The sequence below is a fragment of the Kryptolebias marmoratus genome, linkage group LG4, assembly GCF_001649575.2.
Source record: "Kryptolebias marmoratus isolate JLee-2015 linkage group LG4, ASM164957v2, whole genome shotgun sequence".
NCBI classification, from domain to species: domain Eukaryota; kingdom Metazoa; phylum Chordata; class Actinopteri; order Cyprinodontiformes; family Rivulidae; genus Kryptolebias; species Kryptolebias marmoratus.
Window position 1 is genome coordinate 3798242 of NC_051433.1, and position 25921 is coordinate 3824162.

General features: G+C 36.4%; 1 protein-coding gene across 2 annotated transcripts in view; it reads right to left on the reverse strand.

The window, feature by feature from the left end:
* Positions 1–25921, reverse strand: part of LOC108244939 (dedicator of cytokinesis protein 3) — a 148104-nt gene that overhangs the window by 86934 nt on the left and 35249 nt on the right. For both annotated transcript variants that reach the window (XM_017431497.3, XM_017431498.3), the window contains exon 3: positions 6552–6635. In XM_017431497.3, the coding sequence (XP_017286986.1) occupies positions 6552–6635 (84 nt within the window). The remainder of the gene's footprint in view (positions 1–6551; positions 6636–25921) is intronic.

Here is a 25921-nt window from a genome sequence, read left to right on the forward strand (position 1 = left end):
AAAGTCCACAAACAGACATCCTTACAGACAGCAAAATCATCATTTGTCTCAATTCAAGAAGAAATGAAAATGATTGTCTTTGCAGTTTTTGGAAACTTAAGGGTTGGTTTACTTACTGAAACAGTCAATTATGATGCATTTTACTTTTAACATATTAAGCCTGAAATGCAATTTATTTAACATTTAACAAATTGAAAAGGTTGACAAACCTTTCTGACAGCAAAACATCTAAATCATGAAACTCTTAAACAATTTATCAAAGGTCGAGATGGTGACGAGATGTCCATTTTAAATTTCTAAAACAAAATCAGTTTAAGACTTCACAAAAAAATTAAATTAGATTGAGAAGTTTCCAAAAAAAGATTATAAAACAATAACTCCCAAAATGCTTCAGTGATGCCATTTATCTAAGCATCTGACAGGATACTCCACATCAACATTCATCTTATCTTGCAAAATCATGAGATTAATTCCTCTGTGGTTCCTCTTAATCTGATCTGAATATGGAGATGGAGGTTTAATTGGCTGGGTAATTAATAACCAATCAAGATGCATTTATCACCAGCGTAAAGATGGCTGTGTTTGCTCCCGGGCCTCTCATCTATATGATAATCAGATTGAAGCAGCACTGTCTGGGCCTGTTGTAAAGGTTGAAATGATGGGTGGGTATGCCTTCAGAGTTTAAAGTTATTTGCAAGGAAAAAAAATGTTAAAGAAAAAAGAATAAATGATGAGAGAAAAACATCAAATTTCCAGGCAGCAACTAATAAATTATATGTCAATTACAGTATGTATTTGTGGAAGTAACAGAGCAGGTTTTTGTGTGTTTCATTTATGCATACACAGGTGCAGATTTTGTGCAATTTGTTTTTTAGGATGCAATCTTTCCATGAAGAAGAGGTACTCATTTTTCCTCCCATAACTAAGCAGCTCATACAACAGTTATAAGACTAATCGTCCTAAAACTATTATCAACATAATCCAGAATAACATTTTCTATAAATCTTTTCCAGAGAGCGGGGCAAAACTCGGAGGGGTTCTTTGGTTGCGTTAACAAAAAGATTTAACTCATAATGGAAACTGTATAACACAGCAAGAAATCAAATCAGACAAATATGAGTCGTAAACGACGCATTACGCTGCAGCAGTGCACACCTCGAGCTAGGAAAAGCAAAAATGTTTGTTGATGTGGTAATAGGACCCAGGAGGATATTTTTCACTGTAATTTCAGTTATGATGGTGATTCAGTAGAGGTGTGAGCTGCAGCTGAGCCACATGCCTACTCACCGAACACAGCATCCTTAGTTTACCAAACACTGCTGCTGCACGTGTACAGAGTGGATGATGTCTGAAAAATATATATTAATCGCCCGATGCCAAAAGCGTGTCTGTGTCTGCGTGTTTATTTGTCTATACTATGAGCAAAATATCTCATGAACCACTGAAGAAATTTGAATGAAACTTTTGGAATAATTAGATGAACATCTGCAGCTGATTAATGTTTGGACTCCACCACAGCCAATTTACCCTAAAATAAACAACACAAAAATGGGTATAACACAACAAATTTAAAATATTTTGAGTTAAAATCTGGTGTGTTAGTACCTGAGAGTCATTCACAGCACAATTTAAAAAAAAATCCATTAACTATTAGAGCCAACAGTGTGTGCCAACAAAATATCTAATGAAACACTGGAAAATAATCAATGGATGTACATTCATAACTGATTAAATTTGAGTCAACCCAAATCAAGATGGCTGCCACAACCAACTGACCTTAAGTAAAAGAAAAATGGCTATGATTTAGCTACTTTTACAGATATTGAGCTACAATTTCAGTTGATGGAATTCAATGAAATTCTCAGATAGAAATTATTAAATGTACATCTAGAACTAATTAACTTTTAAATCAATTAAATTAACATTAGCCAACTCAAAAATGCCTCAGTCCATTTTACAGATATTGAGCTAAAACTTGGTGTTGTAATAGCCGAAAGTTGTCCTCAACTCATACTGTAAACTTTTGCATCCTGCAGGATTGAACAATATTGCATAAGATCATGCATAATGTCATTTACAAGGTTTGACCAAAATGACTCCTCTTCCTTTTCAACCTAAGATTATTTTAGTATAAAATTCTGTCATCATAGATGGTGGGCGATATGCATTCCTTCAAGGTCTTTAAATTTATTAAGAGGACCATACTTTCCATTTTCTCTTAAAACAGCTCTTTTTTTAAAATACTGATGTAATGTTGGAAAGTTGGACATCAAAAGGCCTGGAATTGATCCTCAGTGGCAAGCTGCCATTTCTGGTCAACTTTAAAGGTCAATATAAGCTCATGTCAATTCCTCCTTTACATCAGAAGAATTCAATCTGCATAATTTCTTCTAAGTTTTCACACAACACTGTCATTTACTAAAAACAGTAAAGTTATTTTGTGCAAGACTTGAGAGAATTAAAGGAAACCATCTTGCTATAATGAAATTGTACTAAATTCAGAATAAGAAAAGTCCTTTGATGTGTCAGCACAAAACATGATGCTCTGTAGGTCAGATTCTTTTCAGCTCATTTATTCATTTTATAGACTTTAATTTGCTAAATGTTTCCTTATCCTCTAAATTAGTCAAACATATCTGCGTGTCCTTGAGCGTCATGTTTTTGTGCTCCATCTTTCTGAGGGCGACACATTGTACTCTGCCACACATTACACCGTTACATGTTGCATTCACTCCGACAGAGTGTCATTCTGGAGACAAAGTGTGACACTTTGAAGTGTCAGTGTACCTTGAAGCCGCAGTCAGACCTTGTTCTGCCTGGATGTTAATCTGTCCCATCACTCTCCATGTTTGTTTTGCTCCTGCATCAGTGGACTAAGTTCACTGACAGCAAAGATTCAACTCACCTCTCACAAGAGGCGACAAACTCACCTTTTAAGTCTAACTCTGAACCACTACTGGAACTCATTTATTCACTTTTAATTAATAAATTAAAGGGCTAGCATTCCTTGACAGATTGCATTTAGGCACCTTGGAAGCCAAAATATTAAACAAAACTCATCTTATGATGAAAGGGAATTAAGTTGAAGTCATTTTGGTCAAATCTTGCAGATGATCTTATCCCATGCAATATTGTGAAACCTCGCAAGATGCGACTGTTTTCTAAAAGTTTCCCTAAAATCCATCCAGAGGTTCATGAAATATTTTGCTAACAGGCAGACACAGTCGACTCCAAGAGTTGATGGCAAAATTTTAAAAACTGATCTTTTGCAATCAGCTAGTGCTCTGAGTACACGTTGGGAAAGGGTCTCAGCCACTACCACATCAAATTTGAGCTCAATATCTATACAACTGGTTGAGTCAAAGTCATTTTTATGTTTGCTAAGGTTACTTAGCTGTGGCAGCCATCTTGAATAGGGTTAACTCCAAGTTTTGTGCTATGATATAACATTGTCAGTTTGAGTTTCAGGAAAGAGAACTATCAGTTATTGTACCACAGACATCTGGTCGGGGATCAGTCAATTCAATGTAAATGTACAGGTTATGATAACAAAACCAGGCAGGAAACGAAGTCCCAAGAGAGCTCAATTCCTACTGCCTGGCAGCTGTTTCTAAATCACTAGTATTTCCATATCAATGTCACTGTATCCGTTTGGGAGGATAATTTGGCAGAATAGTAGTAGCCACCATGCTAGAGGGCAGGAAAAGACTATTTTATTGATGATTTGCGAGCTTCGTGAATACTTGGTTTACTGTCTGGATTTGAGTGTTGGAGCATCTCTGCAGCAGCTGAATTGGAAATAGTTCGACATTAAAACACAATATGACAAGCATTCTCAGAAACATCCACATTCTGCTGTAAAACCCGACCATTCTTTGAAGGATGCTTTCAACTAATGTATTACATGCTCAGATAATGATAGAAGCTGTGGGAATATTGAAGGTGTCGTGGGGATGTTGGACAAAAGTTGGCCCTGGTTTGGCCTGATAATCACTGTGCGTCACAGGGAATGATGGGATGCCAGTTTCTGCCACATGAGCTCAAATAATAGGCTGTGTCCCTCGCTGGCAGAGCTGCATTTCATAACCGGAGCAAATTAGATGCTGATAGGGTGCCATGAGAAAAACCTAACCTTCAATACAAGCTTGGTTGGTCAGTGTGCACAGACAGCCAGGGAAGAGAAAATGTAGAAGTAAAGCTGAAAGGAAGGATAACAGATGAGATGAAGGGGGTGGAAACAACAGCAGTGAGGAGGATTGTAAGGAATGACAATATTGGAGGATGAGGATGCTAAAAAAAAGAAGTTAATCCATGCAATTTTCTTCTATCCATCACCAGAGCATTCCCTCCCCCTCTCTGTCTACACCCCTCCCATCCTCATGGACATCTTACCTCTGCAGGAAAAGCCTAATCAGCTACTGACACTAGATCGATGGTGTTGTCCTGCCCAGCTGTGGCTAACAGTGCACGTTCTCACTCATTATCTCCGAAACAACATGTCCCGGCCACAGACACATTCTGTCTTGGGCTGGAAAAATTCAGTCAAACTAAGTGTAACACTGGAATTAGCATTGGCTAATAACTCTGGCTCACATCCAACCTGTTTGCACCCACTATCAAAGAGAACTGTGACTGCAGCAATGAGCCTTACTTCGTGTTGAGCACTTTGGCGTCTGTAGATGTGAAAGCTTCTATTTCTGGTACCTTAGTAAAAACTATGAGGGGACATGACTGACCGGGGCAAACAATAGGCCACAATATTCTACTGCTTTTATCACTGTTTTTTCCCACGAAAGAAAATTGTTCTTTGCTTTTTTTATAAGACAAGGAAGTCAAGCATAATACACTTGAGAAAAATGTGAGATAATGTTGGTAACATCAAAAGTTTTTACAGATATCAAAGCATGGAGATAAAAAATTGTTAAAGCAAAACAAACTACCATATCCAAATCTGAATATTTAAAAACAAGTAAACTAGAACAATACAAAGTGTACTATGTTGTGGTTTGCTTAGGATCAAATTTGAATATTTGATCATGTAGTACTGTCAGGGAGGAATCTGACTGGTTCTAAATTAAACCTGCACATTCACAGGAACCAGAATTTCCACTGAGATTCATAAAGAGAAGAAAAATTTACAGGTCTTTACATCATAAAATTAGTTCATGTCATGAACTTTTAAAAGTTCTGAGTATATTCACCTTGAGGAGGTGATCAAGTGTCCTGTCGGTCAAATCAGCTATTGATCTGTTTTTATATTTTTATGGTACTTTAGCCAAAGTAATCCTACAAATTATTACCATTTATAGCATTCGTTACATTTTTACAAAAGCCAATGGATTAGAAAACAAACAAACTGTTTTTTAATGGTAGAGCTTCATTCAGTTGGTTTGAATAAAGATACTTATTGCAAAGTCATGAAGACAAAAAATAAATAAAACAAAGTAAGAAACCAAATCCACACAATGTGTTTTGATATCAATGGTTAATGTGACCTTAAAGGAAAAGCAAAATTTGTGACCGTTTGTTTGTTTTATACAGAAACAGCCGAAGTGACTGAAAATAGGTCAACAATGGTAACATCCATGGAAGAGTCGATAGGGCTGAAAAGTCAAACAATTTTGCAAATATGTTACACAGTTGTCTTACTTGACCTTGTTTCTTTTGCATTTAGCAGCAGATTCACTCTTCTATTTTCATCTAAATGTCTTCTTCGAGATTCTACACTTATGTGATTCTGCCATATTTGTTTACCTACACAGACTACAGCCAGTCTAATGTAGGTCAATCAGGTGACCCAGGCTTCACATGGTTTTGGGCAGATTCAGCTGAGTGCTTTGTTTAGATTGAGTGTCAACCCACATTTCAGAATTACATATTAATATATCTGAGTGCCTTTAGATGCACATCACTGAATCAGTTGTTACAGATGTTTCTGGGTGGTACTTGTCATATGGCCCAACGGTGTGTGTTTATTTTTAATTCCATGCTTCAGTGTTAATCTGGGAACCATAATATTCTAAATATAGAGTAATCCTGCTTGCTAGAAGTGACCCTCTCAGCCTTAAAAGGTTGAGGTTAAGAATATGAAATTTCAAAAGGTTAAAACTATAAGAACTAAAAGGGAAAAAGAAATTCTGAGAACTATGAATCCAGTTTGTTCAATCTTTTTCTTTCTGGGATAAAAGTTGATCATTTTGACATCTAACACTTGATCATTAATGTAACCTGGAGAATTATGTACACAACAGAAAATTCCTACAAATCACAGCTTCTTTGTAAGTTTTTTTTTGTTGTTGAGAGGAAGACAGTTGTGACTAATGTATATACACAAATGAGTATTGTTGGTTTATTTTTGCAAATCTTCTTCTTATTCTTTTTCTTTCGGCTGTTCCCTTTTCAGGGGTCACCACAGCGAGTCATCTCCTGGTTTAGTTTTGCAAATATCTTTAAAAAACTATTTATCTCAGTAATTCAGTTCGTGATTACTGGTGCTGAAGGGGGGTTTTGTGTTGTTGTAACAACGAGAAAGTTCATTATTGAAGTCTTACCTTCACATTTTTCCAAAATCTGAACCGTCTCTCCAACCTCCAGAGCCAAACCTTGAGTCACTGAGCCTCGGAAGTTGCAGACGACTGAAAAAAAAGAGACAGAAAAAAAATGAAATCCTTAGAGTAAAGAAAACAAGTAAAAATCAGAGTTGTTTAAGTGACACCTGAAGAGCATTGTGACAAAATATAAAGGCAACAAGCTGGAAGATTTATTTTAAAATAAAAAACAAACATTTTTCTATATTCTGTCATGGACTGATATAACCATATATGTTTTTTATTACTCAAAATGGAGTTTAATTTTTTCAGCATTTGCTGGCACACCACATACACACAAAAATCCCCCTACCCACCTCGTATCCCCTCCAATGACAGCATTTTTTTGTTAACGTCAGAGTCTGAGTGAAAACATCCAGACACCACCGTACCACGCGCTGATCTTAATATTCCTTGTGACCGCATCGATGCACCCAGAAAACAACAGATGTCGGAGCTTATTGCAGTGTTGCTGTCACTGCAAGTCACTCTGTCCAAGGCTGAAATATTAAATTTCACCTCGGGCTAGATGAATTTATTAAACCACTCAACTCAGCCACTTGGCCTTTTCTCCCTCATAAACATCTCTTCCTGCTCTTGTCTTTTAGATGGTTAATCTGAAATGGAAGCCATGTTCAAATCATGTTGGATTTACTGTAAACTCTGTGTTCAGTCACTGTCACGGCCTGTCAGTGGGAAACTAAAGTTCTCTTTTTTATGTTTTAATTAAACACAGTTTGGATAGGGGACCTTCATCATAATGTTTACAATAATTAGCAATATATTAAGGTTACAGGACTGTGGAAATTTCCATGGCAACATGAGGTCTTATTGACTAGATATATTACACATTTGTCAGTGTGATGAATTTTGTAAAAATATCAGACATTTTAGATGCACAAAGAACGTATCCAGCAGCAACAAAATAAAAAAGGCCTTATCAAGACGTATGTTTGATTTGTTCACCAAAAATCACAAGTAAATATAAAAGTATTAGTGGCAACAGTAACTCAACTATTATGTGTTTTATTTAAGTACAAAAAGTTTTAGAACTATTCCAGTAAAGTTTTAACCTGATTTTCCCACATTGTCTAATTTATGTCTCAGCTCTCAAGTTGTTTAAAAACAATCATAAGCAAACATAAATGCTTTATGGATAAAACATAAAGGCAAATTGCTTAGCAGGAAATCTCGTATAAAATTCTGCCCGGATTCTAAATTTGCTCATGCCTCTTCTGTTTTATTCAGAGAGAAGTGTGTGAAGAAGTGAGTTCGGGCTGCAGCGGTCTACTCTGAATGTGGAACAAGCCACAGGAGAAGATTTTAACATAAAATCTATCTGCATCCGTCTTTGTTTAACTGCCTGTAGACACCTCCGTGTTTCTTAAGGTCACAGCAGTTTTATGCTCTTATGTCTCATTTTATTCTCTGGCAACTGGGGGCAAAGCCTATTTTATGACCAAGATGTGGTCAGAGTCTTCAAGGCTTCTCTCTGTTGGTAATGGGAGATTATCTTTGTCTCTATAATTAGCGCTCGGCTGCTATTACAGTTGTTGCTTTGAATCCTGACAAATCTCCTGTGTTATTGGTGTTTGTTCCTGACAGCATGTCATTGCACTTCTTTACTTTGTCTCTGATGCCGTGTTCCACAATGTTAAATAAAAAACAGTATATTTATTGTTATTGTTTGTATGCAGGGCGACATGGTGGAGCAGTGTTTAGAGCTGATGTCTTACAAATAAAAAGGTTGCAGGTTTGAACCCAGCTGCAGCTTTGTTTTCATCTCAAATTAGTTGGTTTTATGTGGATTTTTTTGTATTCTCTCTGTGCATGTGTGGATTTTCTCTGGGTCCTCCAGTTTCCTCCCACAGACCAAAGACATGCACGTTAAGTTAATTGGTCATTTTAAATTGCCACTAGATGAGAGTGTGATTGGTTGCCTGTCTCATTTGTCTCGCCTTTCAACCAATCACTGCTGGAGATAGGTGCCAGGTCCGCGTGACAGAGCATGAAAAAGCAGGTAAAGGAAATGGATAAATGTCTGTATGGATATTAAAAAGTAAAACTGGTCTGGTCTGTTTCTTGAGAAAAAGTTCCTGAAACAACTCTACACTTGCTTGTAGACTTAAAAACCAATCCCAGTTCTGGGTGTAAGTCTTGCATTAGCTAAATGAGTCCTCCTGTAAATTTGGATTTCTCAAGTATCTAATTTGGGGGGTTATTTGCACTCTGAGACTGATATTGTTGCTGTTACTGATCACTTTCTGATACTTTGACAGGAGAGAACAAACGTTACGCCTCCAGGCATCGACACTGTTTGCATAGGTCTCTTTCTGACCTTGTCTCTATGTTACTGTCACATTCTGTCTCTGAATGAACAAAGCAACTTTGTTGTCTGTCTTTGCTGTCATTCTGTCTCCATCGCAGTCAGGCCTTCTGTCTCCATTATTAGTGCCACTCAGTGTGTGATTGTCACCATTTTGGATTCAGTCACAGAGAACCCCCTCTCTGTCCTCGCGTGTCTCTGAGTTGTCATCACTATCACTCCATCATTGTCAGTGGCCTTGTAAGTCTGTCAGCTGCCAGAGACTTGGCCATGGTCCCACTCCGTCATCCTCACTGACTCTGTGCTTTGGTTGAGAAAGAAATATATTCAGTCACAAGAAGATTCCAGACAACCAAAGAGTCTGCACTTCAGAAGTCAAACTTATTTTACCTGATGTACAAAAACACCACAAAGTTACATTCTTAAACTTTTGTTGTTTGTTTCTACACTAGCAATGTTGCTGTTCTACTGCATGACACTTACATTTGGTCAAAGTCATAAATTCATCAGAAATCAGAGTTTATTGACAGAATAGAATTGCATCATTTTATCAGAACCTCTTTGCAAAACAAATAAATGTATACTGAAGCTATTATCTGTTAGCATGTGTAATTCAAACCAAACCAAAAGCTTTTCTGAAAGAAAGAAGTTGCAGATTCGAGTAGTTCTTCTTAGCACTTAGCACTTCTGTTTTCTTGTTTTGTTTTGTTTTGTTTATTTTTCTGTACATATTTTGCAGTACAACTATTTCTGCATACTTTTAGCTATTTAAGCCATACTTAATTGAAAACAGTTAACTTTGGCATATGAGACAGCAGGCAATATGCACTCTTCAAGGAATGCTACTTTCTTTAAAGAATCCCGTTTCAACATTTCAAAAAAGACATTTAAAACAATGTTGAAGATTATTGATTTGTGAGTAAATGAGTTTATCTGTTTGCTTTGTTAGGGACGTTGTGTCAACTCTGTTTGAAAAGTGTTATATGAAAAAGTAGAGTTGAGTTAAATGAAAGCTCACAGATTGTCCAGACCATCACTCTGAAACCTCAAATCTTCTACGCATCTTCTCTGAGGTTCACAGTGACTTCATCCTTCTGTGTTTTATCCAAAATAATGTGTGCAGTTCAACTACATTTGATCAAGACTTTTTTTTTTTATCATAACCATAGTAAACTATTTCAAGCCTACATAGAACAGCCTGTCTTTATGTTAGTGAAGAGAAACATTTATGACTCACAAGATACCGTGTTGGTATAAAAACACAAACTGTTTTGTTGTGAAAATGTCATCATCAGTCTAGTTAAGTGAGTGCTTAAATAGAGTACGTGCTTTGTGAATAACGCCTAATACAGTCTGCTAAACTATACATACTTGTGACTATGATTCAGTGTTCAAGTAAACAACACTCAAGTGATTATCTTTTTGAAAAGAAATATAATTCTGGTATGACATTCCTTGAATCTGTGTGATTTTTCTTTCTTAGAATAAGACTCAGTAAATGTTTAGTGTCTGATATCTAACCCTCAGGGATGTCAAAGACCTTACAAACTACAGATGGAATTCAATTCAACAGTCAAGCATTACATCTTTATATTTATGCTACATGTTTCAGGGTAAGTTTAATTTTGTCCAGTCTGATCAAATATTGAGCCAGAATATCCAATAATCCCTGACAGATGTGGCACTCAGTGAAGGCATGAGTGTTTAAAACAAACATGGCCTTTTTTGTAACTGCACTACCAACAGTTTCATTCCAACCTTTGTAAGTTACTTCATCTTTTGCTGGATATACACCATTTTGTGCTGCTGTTCTTTGGGAGCCTGATGCTAAAAGCTCCCCAGAGAAAAGATGAGACAGGGGAGAAATCAGGAGAAAGGGACAAACATACATAAAGTGAACACAAAGGGATTAATGTTGTTCTGTCCAGATGGTTTTGGCATTTAGTTTATCCAGCAGATCGGGTCAGTATTTTAACAAATAACTTACATCTGTTGAGGAAGTAATAAAGCTTAGCTTAGTAATACAGCTTGTCTTTGAGTGTCATTACTTGAATGCTTAATTATTACTGGACAAGATTTTTTATTTAAGTAGAATCTTCAAATACTTTGTTTTAACTATTCTGTGCTCCAGAATCCCACCAAGGTCAAACTGAAGGTACGATGTGGATACAGGTGGACAGCAAAATAATGTGCACGGCCAAGGATGCAGTTTTGCAAGCCGTGTTCACAAAAACAGGCTGTGATTTAAAAAAAATGGTAATTTAAAACATGGATGCACAGCTCACTGGTCACAAACACTAAGAATTTGTCTATTCTCCTTACAGTTTTACCTAAGTTTTGAGTTTCTATTTAGTCTCCAACAGACGAAGCCCAGCAACACACCACCTTTCTGTCCACAGGCAAAGCAGAGAACTTAACATTTATTTCTGGCAATCTGAGCTAAATACAGACCCCTATCAATGTCTAAATGCCTTCAATATTCTGTTTTAGACCAAAATTAGCTCTATTTTAGCAGAGACATTTTATGAACAGTTTAAAGGACACTTGGACGACTTTTCGCCATCAAAATGTTAATTGGATTAGCCCCATGAATGCCTTGTACAGGGAGAAGGAGCTGGATCCTAACAAGATAAAGTCAGTCAAAAAGAGCAGATAAATGGATCTGCTGAATGTAAAATCATCTTTCTGCTTTCCACATTTAAAATATCTACAGAATAATGTGATTACGTCACTGTCATCAGTTACTTCTGCTGCTCCTCATGTGGGCCAAAAGCTTTGTTATAATCACTTACCATCATCAAAGCACGGTGATTTGAACAAAAGTAAGTGTGTTATATCCCGTCAGTGGTCCGGCCCTGTCCTGTGTGATGTCAGTGTTATTACTTTTCATGAGACATTTCATGTTCTGTTTTAGAAAATAAGTGTTAAGTGTGTCCAGAAGCTTTCTCCCTACATTTGTTCTGTGCATCAAACACAACTATCTCCACTAACTACATGTACTGAAGCCTCTAGTGTTTACAAAAGAGATTTTAGAATAAAAACATGACAAAAACATCCTCCTGATGCATATTTTCTTCTGGCCTGGGAGGACAACTAAAAGATTATTATTTAAAACAAAGTTACAGACAAGGCTCAGGCTTAATTAAGTCTCACTTTCTTTACCCATGAAGCTTTTTATGTTTAGTTGTTCTCTGATATACTGCTTTCAGTGCAAAAAAAAATCTAATCTGAATTTATATTCATTATTGAAACAGTTTTCTGTGCTCCATTTTGTTCCCTTGAGGTCATTATTATCCCTAACATTAAAAAATATGTGTGCCAATATTAAAATTAAATTAAATTAAAATCAGCTTTTTGCCATATCTGTAGCAGAGTTTTGCAAATATGTCATGACCAACAAAAAAAATTTAAATTAAGGTGCAAAAGGATCAACAAAAAATAGAAGCATTGCATAAAACAATGAAACATGAACAGCTGGATTCCATATCTGAGAATCTCTTATGTTTTTGAGAGCCTCCTGTGATGAGCTAAGTTGAATTAATATCCGCTATATTACTGCAGAATACAATTTGGCATTGTGTTTTTGAAAAAAAAAAACTATAAGCATTATATACACTGCTATAGCTCTATCTTCTGTTTTCCTATTTCGTAAAGTTACATAATAAAGATAAGCTGAAAATATGAACAGTAAAGCAGAGAGGATTCATTAAAGATCAGGGTGATAAATGTGTAAACGCACAATGAAGCTGAGCCTGGTATTTCTTTAAGTTTGGAAATTCAAAAGCGATTTGCACAAACCATCATCTGTGGAGTAATGAACCACATTAACAGCTTTTATGGTTTTGAAAGAAACCATGAAAACACTGAATGTGACAAGAAGCAACAAGAAGCATTTTCACCCCATTCTGCCTTCAAACAGATTTTCTTCTTTCTGTAAATGATCCTGGGCTAATGCAGATCTTGTTGCTTTCTGCAGAACTTGTGTTTATGTATTATACATTACTGCTGCTCCGTGCTGCAAAAGATGGATGCGTGAGAGACTTATTGCATGTAAACTTAACCTTGTGTTAAAACCATAAGCTCATGAGAAGGGATAGATGGAAGCGCTCAGCGTGAGAAAGAGCTACTCTAAAAACTGTAAAAGGAAAGTATGAGCTTTACTCTCTGTGATGGAGCACACCTGTCACAGCAAAACCTGCTCATCAGCAAAACTGTTGATCTGTGTCCTCAGACACACTTTTTGTGCTAATGGTTATGGAAGTAAATACATATAGTGTTGTCACATTTTGTGAAACATACCAGGAGCATTACATCCCATTCAACAGACCATAAAGTCTGTATTCAGTTGACTTAGATGTTGGAGCAACACATGACTATCAAACCAAACCTTCACAGCAGACATTTGAAGATAATGTTAAATGTAATGACCTTTTTTGGTTTAATTGTCCATTAAACAGTAGAAAGTTAAGGTAAAAAAATCACTTCCTGCATTAAAACAAGTACTGTAATAATTAGAGAAATGCAGTGTGATTACTGAGTGCTGAATGACTGCTGAAAATTACTGAAGAATCTAAAAACTATTACTATTTGTTATTTAGTAGTTGACTAGAATTACTAGCAGGACACTAACTAAAAGCTAAAAGGAGCTAAACACAAGCTAAAGGTAGCAGAACTGCAGCCAGAAGTGAAAAGTAGCAGAATGGAAGCTAAAAGGTAAAAGTAGCATAAAAAAGACAAAGATAGCTTGCTAGCAGTTTTCAAAGAGAACAATATTTTTGAAGGAATTGAAAAGATTCTTGTAGTTTTTAATGGGGAAAATATTTGTAAATGAAGTCAAATAGTTTGAAAAGCATAAAAAATACAAAAAACAAACGTCATATCTCTTGAATAAGCTGATATATGAAGGGTTAAACTGGCAGTGAATAAAACCTCCTGTAGATAAACAGAAATGTTCAAAGACATGGTCTCTAGGAGGTAAAGGCAAAGATTTCATGTCTATATAGTTTACACAGACAGTTAATTTTGTGCCTTTGAGACCAGGCCGCAGTCAGAGAGGGGCAGAAAACACTTAATATGTGTACAGTTTGTATGAAAGGGGGAAAGGGGCTCGACTAGAAGGGCTCATACCGTTCATAAATAAGTTTCTACATAAATAACTGCATGAACATGCACATTAGTAGGGCTTGTGTGCATGAAAGTTCATGACTGGATCTATGTGTTCATACCCTGTGAAAAGATCTCATCCTAATTAAGACATGGAGCTCGTCATTTTAACATCAAGCACAATGCCCACAGGCGCACACAGGAACAGTCTCAAGTGTGCTCAGCGCTCTAGCAGATGGATTGTGTATCAGAGACTGTGTTTGAGATTTTCCCCTCAAGTTGCAGCTGCTGCTCCACAGCTGAAGAGTGGATGAGTTTATCTTTGTGATAAGATAAAAAAAAAAAAAAAAACATTAAAATGTTCAACATGATAATGAGAAACTAGTTAACAATATATTATTTTACTGACTTTTATGCATGTGTAACACTTTAAGAGTTGAGATTCACAATCAAACAGGAATATTGGACAAAATGATATGCAATATAAAGAAAAAAATGGAAGAAGAGATTTAAGTCTGTCTTAGCATCATCAGTGTGGCAGTAAGCAGAACTAGGCCAACTCCACGAACCGGCATTAGTGACTACAACAGCACAAACACACACTACACACCAACCCACATACAGCTGAGCTCAACTGTACTGCACAGATGGGACGCAGACCTCAGTGTGTCATGTTGAGTCTGGAGATCTGCTTCTTGCATTTAACAGGCTACAAATGGTTTAAATCACTCAGTCTTACTCCTTTACCCCCCTCCAACTGCTCTATAAGAAATGTCTTGTTGGGGGGAAAGGGGGGTTATGTCAAATTAGCCCAGAACTAATGTGTGCCTACTTTTAAAAGTAAAATTATATTTCTTTACCCCCATTTACTGCACATCTCCTGAAACACCCCTAGAGACTCACACTTAGGAAAACATCGACTCTGCATTATGTAATACTTCATTAGATGGACTCCCATCGCAGTGCCTCCTAATCTGAAGATGCAGCATCTTTATTGAACCGTCTGAGCCAGAACCCTCACTGAACATCACAACATAAAGCAGATATAAGTGGGTCATCAGTATTTACCCTGTCATAATAAAAACTGAAGCTCTGAGGGACTTTACTTAGCCAATCTTCATCTTCACTGGTTGCTTTTTCTGCAGCAGTGTGAGTCCATACTTGTCCTTGTACTCAAAAAAGACACTCAACAGCTTTTCAAGTCTGTTTTTCCCTCCAATTAACATGTTTATGTCCGTATTTTTTCCTTTTTTCTTTGCCAACACACCAAAGAGGACACAGTGTGTGTGGATGTGACTAAGCATCTGCCCCGTCTTTATGTAGATCCTCTCTGTTTGTTTTGAAACTGTCTCAGCGTATCTACATTTGATTTCTCTTGCCTTTTGTCAGAATCTGAATATACTTTGTTTGCCTGTAAACACACAAACTCAAGCTAAAAGCAGTTTCTCTCAAAAATTATTGTGAAAAGGAACAAAACGATGACACAAACCGAAGGGAATAATAAACAAGCTGTTCTGTGTCTTCAGGGGGACTTTTATGGCTGGAGCACATTAATCATGTATGGAAGCTTCAAAATCCAGTTTTGATGGACAGATTTTCTGATTTATTCAAAGCCATTGTCAAGGTTGCTTCTACCAAGAACAAAAAAAACTTTTTTTCATAGAAAAATGAAAGAAACATTTCAGAGAAAAACTGAAGAATTGGGGACAAGTGGACCGATGATGTGGACTAATGCAGTCAGAGCACTGCTGGAAAATGTAAGATGCTTTCAAGAATAAAGTTCAAATAGACAAAAAAAATTAAATAGTGTAGAAATGAAATATTAGTTATCAACTGTGATTGCAGATTAAGACACTAGGATTCAATAAATCAGAGTAAACCTGGATAATTGTTTGAAAACAACAAAACAAGTTTCATATGGTGATTCATTGTATGGCCAAAAACTGGAAGAAAGATCAGAAATAATTGTTTTGAAGAAGAAAAATAAAATCAAGGGTCATTACTAATTTGTTTTTAATTGGTTAGGATATTTATTTATTTTTTACATTTTTGTGCTCTAAAATATTTTTTTTCTTTCTACTCTCAGAACAGAACAGAAAAAAAGTCACATAATGTGACTGCTGGACAAAGAATGACTGAGGATACATTTTGAAAACATGAAGAATTATTATTATCATCATTATTATCACACAAGGAGACAAAAATACACTTGAAGGGGACTTAGAGAATGGTAAGTCCAAAAAGTTTATAGGAAAGAGGATAAACAAGCACATGAATCTTGAAATACAGTAACAATATTGCTGTAAAATTGAATGCCATCATGACAAGGGAATAAACAACAGAGGAATGAGAGGACGGAAGGAGAGGTAATACTGTATTACAGGAACCATGTGTCAGGATGGAGAAGAAAGAATATACACAATAAAAGGAAAGATGCAACAATAAAACAGAAATGGTTATTATGTGAGTGCTGGGTATGAAAACAGTCTTTAGATTAGACCAGGAGTGTGCCTTGTTTCCTTTCCAAAGAGCAATTCTGACCTCGTTAAAGGAACTAAAGGGCCACCATCCATCTTGTTCTGCTTATCTGTGATTGGGTCGTGGAGGCAACAGGTTCTGAAAGGAACCCCAGACATTCTTCTCTCCAGTTACGCTCTCAAGCTCCTCCTGCAGGATCCCATGGCATTCCTGTGCCACACAGGATTAATAATTCTTCCAGCAATTTCTGGGTCTGCCTGTCAACATCCTGGAGTACACTGTTCAGGTAAGTCTGAGAAGTTGAACTCCTTGATAGATGATCTCCTGTCCCCCGTTTTAAAAATTTGGACCACCACTCCAAAGTGTTGTCCAGGTTTTCCATGTACATTTTCCAACACTGAAAAGGCATGTCAACCATGACAGCCCCACATTATCCAGAACCTTCAACATCTTAAAAGGGACACAATTTTTTACCTCATATTATACAATTTTCTACCTGTCTTCATTAAACATTAAAAAAATTTATGATTAGGAAAAGCTTGCTTTGTTCGGCTTGGGTGCCATCATGTATCTAACCTTCACTGCTGATTCACAAATGGTTGGCTGCTTTGTAAAAAATATTTTGACAGGTTGAATTGTGAGAAAGCCATTTTAGGATTTTTGTTTCCTTTCCTAATGATTACAGGTTTGCAGACTAGTTGGCATGTTTGGTTTCAGCTGTACTCCTTGCACACAACAATCTTCCCACATTAAACATCTCATCTGTGAACTGACTTGTGTGACACAATATGACAGCTTATGGGTAAAAAAAAAGGAACATTTGGAGCTCTTATATTTTTTTGCAACTTTAGTTTGGTTCTGTCAAGACAAAGACCCAAACTTTTTATGAATCAAAAAAGCACGAGTCCCGTATAAGTTAAAAATGTAGACTCTGCTCTACCAGACAACTAAAAGTGCAGCAAAAATTGTATTCACTGTTAATTAAAAAGTTGTTTTATTTATTGTTATGTTTTTAATCAGGGACAATGACAAACTGAATGAGATAATCTAAGAGACGCTTTAGGCCCTAATGTCATGTTTTATCTAAGTGTAAATCAGTTACAGATAAAAATAACAATGCCATTATAACCATGATTAATCCTAATATATTTATTAATATGCTTGGTAAAGAAAAACATTAAAAGGCCAAATAAAATTTAAAAAATTGTGAATAAACCTGCCAAGAACTCTTAAATTCTTTTGGTTTCATTTGAGAAATATGTCTTCTGCCTATTTCGTACAAAGTTTTATGTGCTTTATTTTTTTCTCCCTGAGAGAATTGCATCACTTCTCCCTGTTCTCGATGTCAGAAGTTGCTCAGAATTCAGAAATAAAATGGTCTCAGGCATAAAACAACTACAGAAAAACAAAGTATCTGAGGAGAAAAGGCAAGGGAGGTTAAAGTGGAGGATGAAAAACATAAATAGGAAGTCATGTGAATTTTTGCTGAAGTAATTGAGCTAATTGAATGCACCAGAGATCAAAAGAGTAGGTCATATATGCCAGAGAAGTGGAAGAGGTTGGAAGGTTGATGATGAAAACATTCAGCTAAAAGGTCATTGATGGAAGGTTAGAAGCAGAAAGCAGATCTGTGATTATGTTTTGTATGAATATTGAATCAGCATTCACACAATAAATTAGAAACGTGTTAAAAAAAAATCACCTCACTGATGTTCTGGCATGGTACAGTGGTACCAAAAATATGACATAAATAAATACCAACAGCACTGACAGCTATGATTCCCCCCCTGCTGTTATAAGGACCCCCTTCTACACTTGTCACCACAGGACAGAATGGACCAATCGTTAATTCCCTCCACAGTGACAGCCGGCTGGCCAAAACAGATGCCCAAATGGCACGCCTGGCCCAGGGGTGAAAACATTCCTGCTGACAGCCTGTTTCAACATGGAAAGAGCTGACCTGAGCCCACGACAACAGAAATCTTGTATTGATCATATTGTTTCTGATGTTTCACTGTAATGTCTGCAAAGTGGTTGTTCTGCTCTCAATCAGTGAGTCAAAACTCCCCGACTGGGAGCAGCTGAGGTCGAAGTAGCTGGTGGATAATCCCTCCTTCCACTGGCATCTTTAGTGTTAAAATGATGGGGACTTCTAACAGGGCTAATAATTTGATTATACAGAAAAAGACCTTCATGCAGGACTTTACATTTCTCCATAACTACATAACACTGACTCTGTTCCTGTGCTTATAAAGAAGACACAGAGAGGTTAAAAAACAGATGGCATTGTTCATGAGATGGTTACTTATTTTAAAGCAGGTCAAATAAGTTCAAATATGAATTGAAATCTGTCCTTATTGAACTTTTGTTTCAGTTCCTTAAACAGAACATTGTATATTTTGAAAACGTTCTGTGAGTAATCTGGTATAAAATAAGATTTAAGAACGATGTTACAGAAGAGAAAATGAATTACTCTGAGGTTTACTGAGCTGTAAATCTGTCTCTTCATTCCTCAATCTGATGCAGCTGTGAGTGAATTTCCTCAAAGCTCCCCCTCCCCTCGCATAACAGTGGTCATTATTTCTATAAGCTCAGGAAGATGCCAATCTGTGTGTGTGTGTTAAAATAAAAAGTGGGTTAGGGGCCATAAGGCTGTGTAACGGTCAGCCCTCAGCAGTCTGTTTTACATCCACATCACAAAACAGTTTAGGCCATCACGACATGGAAGGAGTGTTCCTGGTGGCTGATGTCCAGTAAGTAGTCATTTTCAAAAAATAAACCCAAAACAAACTAAATATTTTGCTCGTTCCACAATCTGAGTGCCAATGTTTACGACCACCTCTCCATCTTCATCTGGAGAGTAAAGAGTTCTGTCTACATTTAAAAAGTTAAAGAAGTTGCTAAACTTTCAACTCATTTAAGTAGTTTAGTTTATTGCAGGCCTGACACATGCATTTTTTTATTTCAAAGCTAAATTTTTACTACAGACTATGCAATATATTGGATTATTTCACATGTTTTATATTTTTCAGTAATTAATTGTCTCAGTTAAGTTTCTGACTAAACTGCTTGACAGCTATAAAAAAATCAGTTGATCATCATTTATTGAACAAATGGTACATTCCATTTATCTAAAGCATCAGCTCTATAACATTGTGTGAGCGTGTGCATTTTACTTCCCAAAGAGATTAGAAGACAAATGTTTCAGGATTTTTTTTAAAAACTACGTTTTGTCGTTATTCTTCCACACCCTGGTGTGACAGGAAAAACTTTACTTTTCTTATAAAGTTAAAGTTCATGATAACATTCATGAGCAGAAACAGCACCAGACCATAAGAACACAAGTTTTTAGACAATGACCTTGATAAACATCACACAGATTAAGGTTTTTATTACAGTTCATCTGCAACATACAGATTAAACTGTTCGGATCCTTGTTTTTATGTTTTAGGCCTGTCTTACAGAAAAACTGGTCAGATGTTTGCACTTTTTACAGAACAATTAAAGCAAACAAACAAACAAAAAATCATTGCTTAACATCAACACACTGAGAAAAACAAAAATTAGTTAAAGTGCAAAAGTTTACATCCAACTTGACACCCGATGCTGTCCTGCTGTAAGGATCTGTCCATCGTATGATTCACAGCTCTGCAGATACATGGATACAGGAGCTGAATCTGAGAGAAAAAAGCTTCATCCAGCTGAGTGCAGAGGATTTCATGAGTAAAACAAATATGAAAAAGCTTCTTAATCTCGCTGCTAAAAAAAGAGGCAGGACACCACGAGGTCAATCCCAATTCATACGAACTTTGTTGAACAAAACCTGTGTAATGAAATTTGGTGGGCTAATAAACAACAGAGGGGACAAAAAGCCGCTTCAATATTGTTTAAGAAAAAACACTTTGGGAAATAAAAGAGAATTTAATTTTTTAGTTCTGGTTCAGCCCATCTACTCAGTGGCGATACAGATGAAAAGAGACACGGGGAGACAGAAAATGAAACAGAGGAGAGATGAGAGAGGTAGAATTGATTAATCATAAATCATAGAGAGGAATAAGACAGAAAGGGAGGAGATAAATTGAAAGAATGACAAATGAACAGAAGTAAAAGCCATAAACTTGACAAGGTAAAGAGGAGGTTGGAGGAAAATGCAGCACAGATAAAACAGATGATGGATCACATTCAGTTCACAATATTTATGTGATGAAAATAATCTGAATTCAAGAGAAAAATAATAATGCTCATGTTGATAAAGTTAAAGTATATATATTTTAATCAAGTGTTTTTCATGTATGTATTTATATACATACATGAAAAACAACATGTGACCCAACAAGTGTTTCAAACTGGTTTCAGCCAACCTGAGTTTTGAAATGATATATTTTACATAAAACATGAAGATTACTCATAAAAATCACAGCTGACATTAATAATAGAATAGAAACTAATTTTAAAGCTTGTGCTTTTGTACAAAATGCAAACAGATGTCATAAACAAGCAAACAGATCTAACAAAAGCTTTCTCTGTGCACGACTGAATGACTCATGACTACTGTCTGCGAAGGCAGACGTCATGGGACATCACTGCGCCTGAGCTCACCCAAAATTATATTTCACATATTTATATTAAACTACGCCAAAGCAAACATCGGCTCAGAGCTAATTTCAGTGTGGGTCACCACAGTTAGCCCAAACTATAAGATTTTGCAAAAAGGAAAGTTCTTTATGCTCCTTAAAAAAAAATAAAAAAGTCAAGTTAGACAGAAGATATCAACATGACTGTTTTCAGCTGATTGTCATCAACCTGCAGCAGATCTAACAAGATGCTACAGAGAAAAGGTGCCTTAGATTAGGCAGAAAGCATTCACAACTATCTGAACAAATAGTTGGATTTTGTTTTTATCCAAGCATCAGAAAGTGCAAGTAAACAAACCAACCTTATTGTCCTCTTTTGAGTTGTTTTTTTGTACGTCTGCAAACACAAGTTTTTGTTTCTTGCCAGTTTGTCTTTATAAGATGCAAGGAAGGAATTATTTGCTTTGCTTTTATTGTGCAAGAACGATTCCAGTATTTTATGATCTGTGTTTACTTTTTAATAGCGCTCTTTCTGTGGTTCAGTTTTTATTTACCACATATTTATGTTAACGTTGAATTCCACTTTTATTGTTTTCGGTGTGTTGCATTGTAATATGAAGTCAAACTGCCCGTGTGACCTTTACGTAAAATTGATTTTCATCCAACAACAAGAATATTAGATAATACGTGTTTTTACATGATGCACGGTCAGCAGAGATGTAAAGTAGTTTTCTAAAACCCAGTTTGTAAACATCTTTGTTTTCAGATTGGACATTGTTGTTTACCTCCTATACTGTGCTTATATTCTGTTTTCCACGCATGCCATTTAAATAATTGTTGCATTTTATTGGCTCAAATTATCAATGCTAGCCTAAATGATTAATGTTACATAAAGAGTTTATTTTCACCACATCAGTAATTACTGGCTACAAGAGCTGCATTCAGTTCAGTGTTTAGCATAAATGCGCCTGCATTTTATTACATAATACATCACGGGAATATTTAGCTGATGGACATGTCTAGAATAACTGATGTAAAAACTGGGAGGCCACTTAAATATAAAGTCAGACTGAGTAAGAAGAAATGCTGGATGTTTGTTGTCTGTTCTCTCACAGCTCATTGACCGATCACATTAGACTTTTGTTACCCTTTGGCAGAATCTCTGCAAAGAAAACACTGTTCAAACTTCAAACCAACATTTAGGCAGTTTGTGTGTTTGGCTGTACAACTCTTTGACTTGGGAAACGTACCGATTCATCTTTAGGTTTGTTTTTCATATTCAGCTGAAAATTCAGCTGTTCAAAGGGTTCAGGGTAAATTATTTATACACAAATGTTGGTCTTTTAAAACTGCTCTCATGATCTATTTCTGCAATGTTTGCTTTAGTGTTGTTGACAGTTCATTAAAGTGATAAAAACCTTTTTGGTCTTAGATTGTTTGGTATATGTTGGATTTTTTCTTCCTGTTGCTCTATTCAAAGCAATTTTATTCTTCATCAGCCTTGTCTGTTCATTGAAGTTCTACAGGATACAGCTGGTTTGTTGTGGTTGAGCAGCTGGAATCTGCAGCACAAACACAAGTGTGTAATCTGTCATTGGGGAGGTAAGTCAGGCAGGAGGTGGGTCTATGACACGGCTTTCAAAAGGTTGCATTTAAAGCAAATAATTGTTTAAGCAGGCAACACAAGAACCCAGTTACTGTTTAAGAGCCCCTAAATTATTATTATTATTATTATTATTATTATTATTATTTGTGGATGGGGCCTTGATTTGGCTGACAAAGGCACAGTGAATGTTGAGATGTCATTAAACTATGAGTTGCTTTTGAAAAAAAAAATCTTGGCGCTGTCAGTTTAGGCGTTTCATTTTTGAAATGCAGACTACTTCACTCCAATGACCTCTGACCCTGTGATGGTTGCGTTTGAATACTGAAAGGCGGACTCAGCACTTTGAATAAAACATGTGGGGGGACTGAAAAATCCCACCAAAGAACATAGATGATATGTTTCTTACATTAGAGCATGAGCTTATAGTGTTCAAAACTAATTATTCCTGGTAATATATACACCATCAGAAGCCATTATAAAAAATACTAATTACCGTGCTAACGTAAAATAAATTAATAACTGTAATGACATGGTCAGTTTTCTGTCATGTGTGGAAAATAATGTTTTATGTGCAGTGTATAATCTGTTACTAAAGTCCGTCTAGTGAAAACTAAATTATAAATAAGTCTGAATTTAATTGTGGTGACTTATTTTGCAAGTTCTGAGTTTCTGTATAACCAACAGGAAACTTGCTCTGTTCTGAAAGTAATGCCATCATAAGAGACACCTTTCATAAGACAAAAGGAAGAAAATACCACAACGAGTTCAACGGTGCTTCTATATCCTTACAGTAAAAATACTAACACTGCATCCTCTAACTGGATTTCTTTAAGAGGCCGTAGCTGCTTTGAGGAATGCCCTTTCCAACAATCCCTTAGAACACAAGAAATCAAACACCCAAATGGACTTCACAATCTGTTTTAGTTACAAAAACATACAGAGCCTAATCTCCCATTCTGAGTGTTCAGTTCAGCTGGTTGCCTCCAGTGTTGTATTGAATCATTCATCAGCTTCCACATTTGCGAGCTACTGTAACCCATGGCAGAGCAACTGGAAGCTTTGTCTTTTCCATTTGGGTCACAGAAGCCATCTCTTGCATAAACTCAGCTCTTTGCTGCAAATTCTTAACAACCTTTGGTACTAGAAAGAATGGGGAGGCAATATAGATCGATTTATTGTTCAGCTGTTTTAGCAGACTGGAAACTGCACGTCTTAAAGAAGTACTTTATAGGGACCCAAGTTTGACGATCAATGTGTCTATAGTATCTATAAGTGGAGAGGGGGGTGGAAAAAGAAGCAGTGAAAAGAGGGGATGTGCTGCAGGATGAGTCAAACCTCTACAGTTGCATAAGTGCATTAGCAGACAGCAGCCTTGGGATGCCTCACAGAAAGCACCGAGCTCCATTGTGGTCTATAAAAGCCTGAATCTGCCGACTCCAGTTAGACACATTCAATATACAGACTGCATTTTAAAGACTCCCGATTTCACCTAGCTTTATTTTTCCTATCAGAGATTTAAGGTGGGCATACATGCAGCCCAAAAAAAAATCAAAGACTGCTTTAATTTCTTGTTACCATCAATGAACGAATTGTTTGTTTATAGAGTTATAGTAATAGTGTATTTTCCAGTATGAATACAAACTTATCTGCAAGCATACAAGATCAACTAACCTTTCATCATTTTAATAAGAAAAAAAACGTTCTGAAAAGAGGAGAGCAAATAAACATAAAATCATGTTTTAGTCTAAACGCTTGATTTGTTGATGATTAGCTGATTTCCTGTGTTTTATGATACTGACACTAAAATTTCAAGATTTTTGTATAATTCCTAAACTTTTATTTAGTTGGGTTTTTTTGTTTTGTTTAGTTTGTTTTTGTAGTAGCCATTATGAATTGTATTCGCTCCAAAGGTCAATCAGTTTTAGATGTCCATCCTATAATTAGTTTGAACCAGTGGTTCATGAGATATTTTGCTAACATACAAACAGGGTTACCTTCAACAGTTAATGCCAAGCTTATAAGCAAAAATGTTGCACAATCTGTTGTGCTCAAGATATGTGTTGTGGACAAAGCTCAGCTACAACTGCACCAAATTTTAGCTCAAAATCTGTAAAACTGACTGAATTTGAGCAGTTTTCGTGTTTACTAAGTCAGTTGGCTGTGGGGGCCATTTTTAATCAAAGTGACTAGAAATGTTATTCAGTCATAGATGTTCATCTGATGATTTCTTGCTGAAAGTTTCATTAAAACTTGTTTTGTTTTTTTATGAAATATTTTGCTAACATTATAGACAAGGCAAAAACATTATCGCCTTCCCCTCTGCTTTAATAAGTGTTATTAAACAATAGCAGCTGATGGCCCCAGGATTACTAGTCTTCCTGTGCAAAGAACAGACAGGACTAGTAATCCTGGGCAGAGCTGGCTTTTATAAATCTCACTCTGAGGGGCTAAGAGGCTTTGCTAATTGACTGCAGAGAAATTATGCATGAAATGTAGAGTGAGTGAATATGGGCTGAGATGGGACGCTGACATCAGTGTCAGCAGCAGAGTGTTCTCCGTGTGAGCGAGAGAAGACTTCAGCTGTTAGAGACCGCTGCTCAGTCTGCTGCTATGGCCACATATGCATGTCTAATTGTTTTAACATAAAGCTTAGATGGTGTTGTTCCATTTCAAGCAAGATTAAATAAAATTTCCCTAAAAACCATGACTGTGAGTTAGCATTAACGTCAGCAGCAGTAACCCCCATCCCTGGCATGCAGCCATCTTATTCTGCAGTAATTGATTTGTTTTAAAATCAGGCAGGGGGATGAGGAGGCTCGCTGCTAACGTGTCTTCGGACAAAAGAAGCATTAGTCGGGATTAATCTGGATTAACAAAAAGAAATTCTGATGGACAAGAACTAAAAAAATAGGAGAAAAGAAAAAATAATCCCTTAACCACACATTCTCGCTGCACTCTTCCTACCCAAAGACTGAACATATGACATTTTACTTGTACTAATTGGCAGATGGAGACAACAGCCTTGCATTTTTGCTAATGTGTCTCCATGAATGAGCCTGTCAGTATTTTTGTTTTTTACTTGACAAAGAAAGAAAAACAATGGCATGACCTCGGATTAGCACAACTCTTCATCCCACTATCTAAACACTGAGACAGCCTACAAGGAGCTTTTGCTGGAAAATGCTAGCAAAAGAAAGCAGTCTGTAAAAACATAAAATTCTCTGAGCCAGAACAATAACAAAGATGT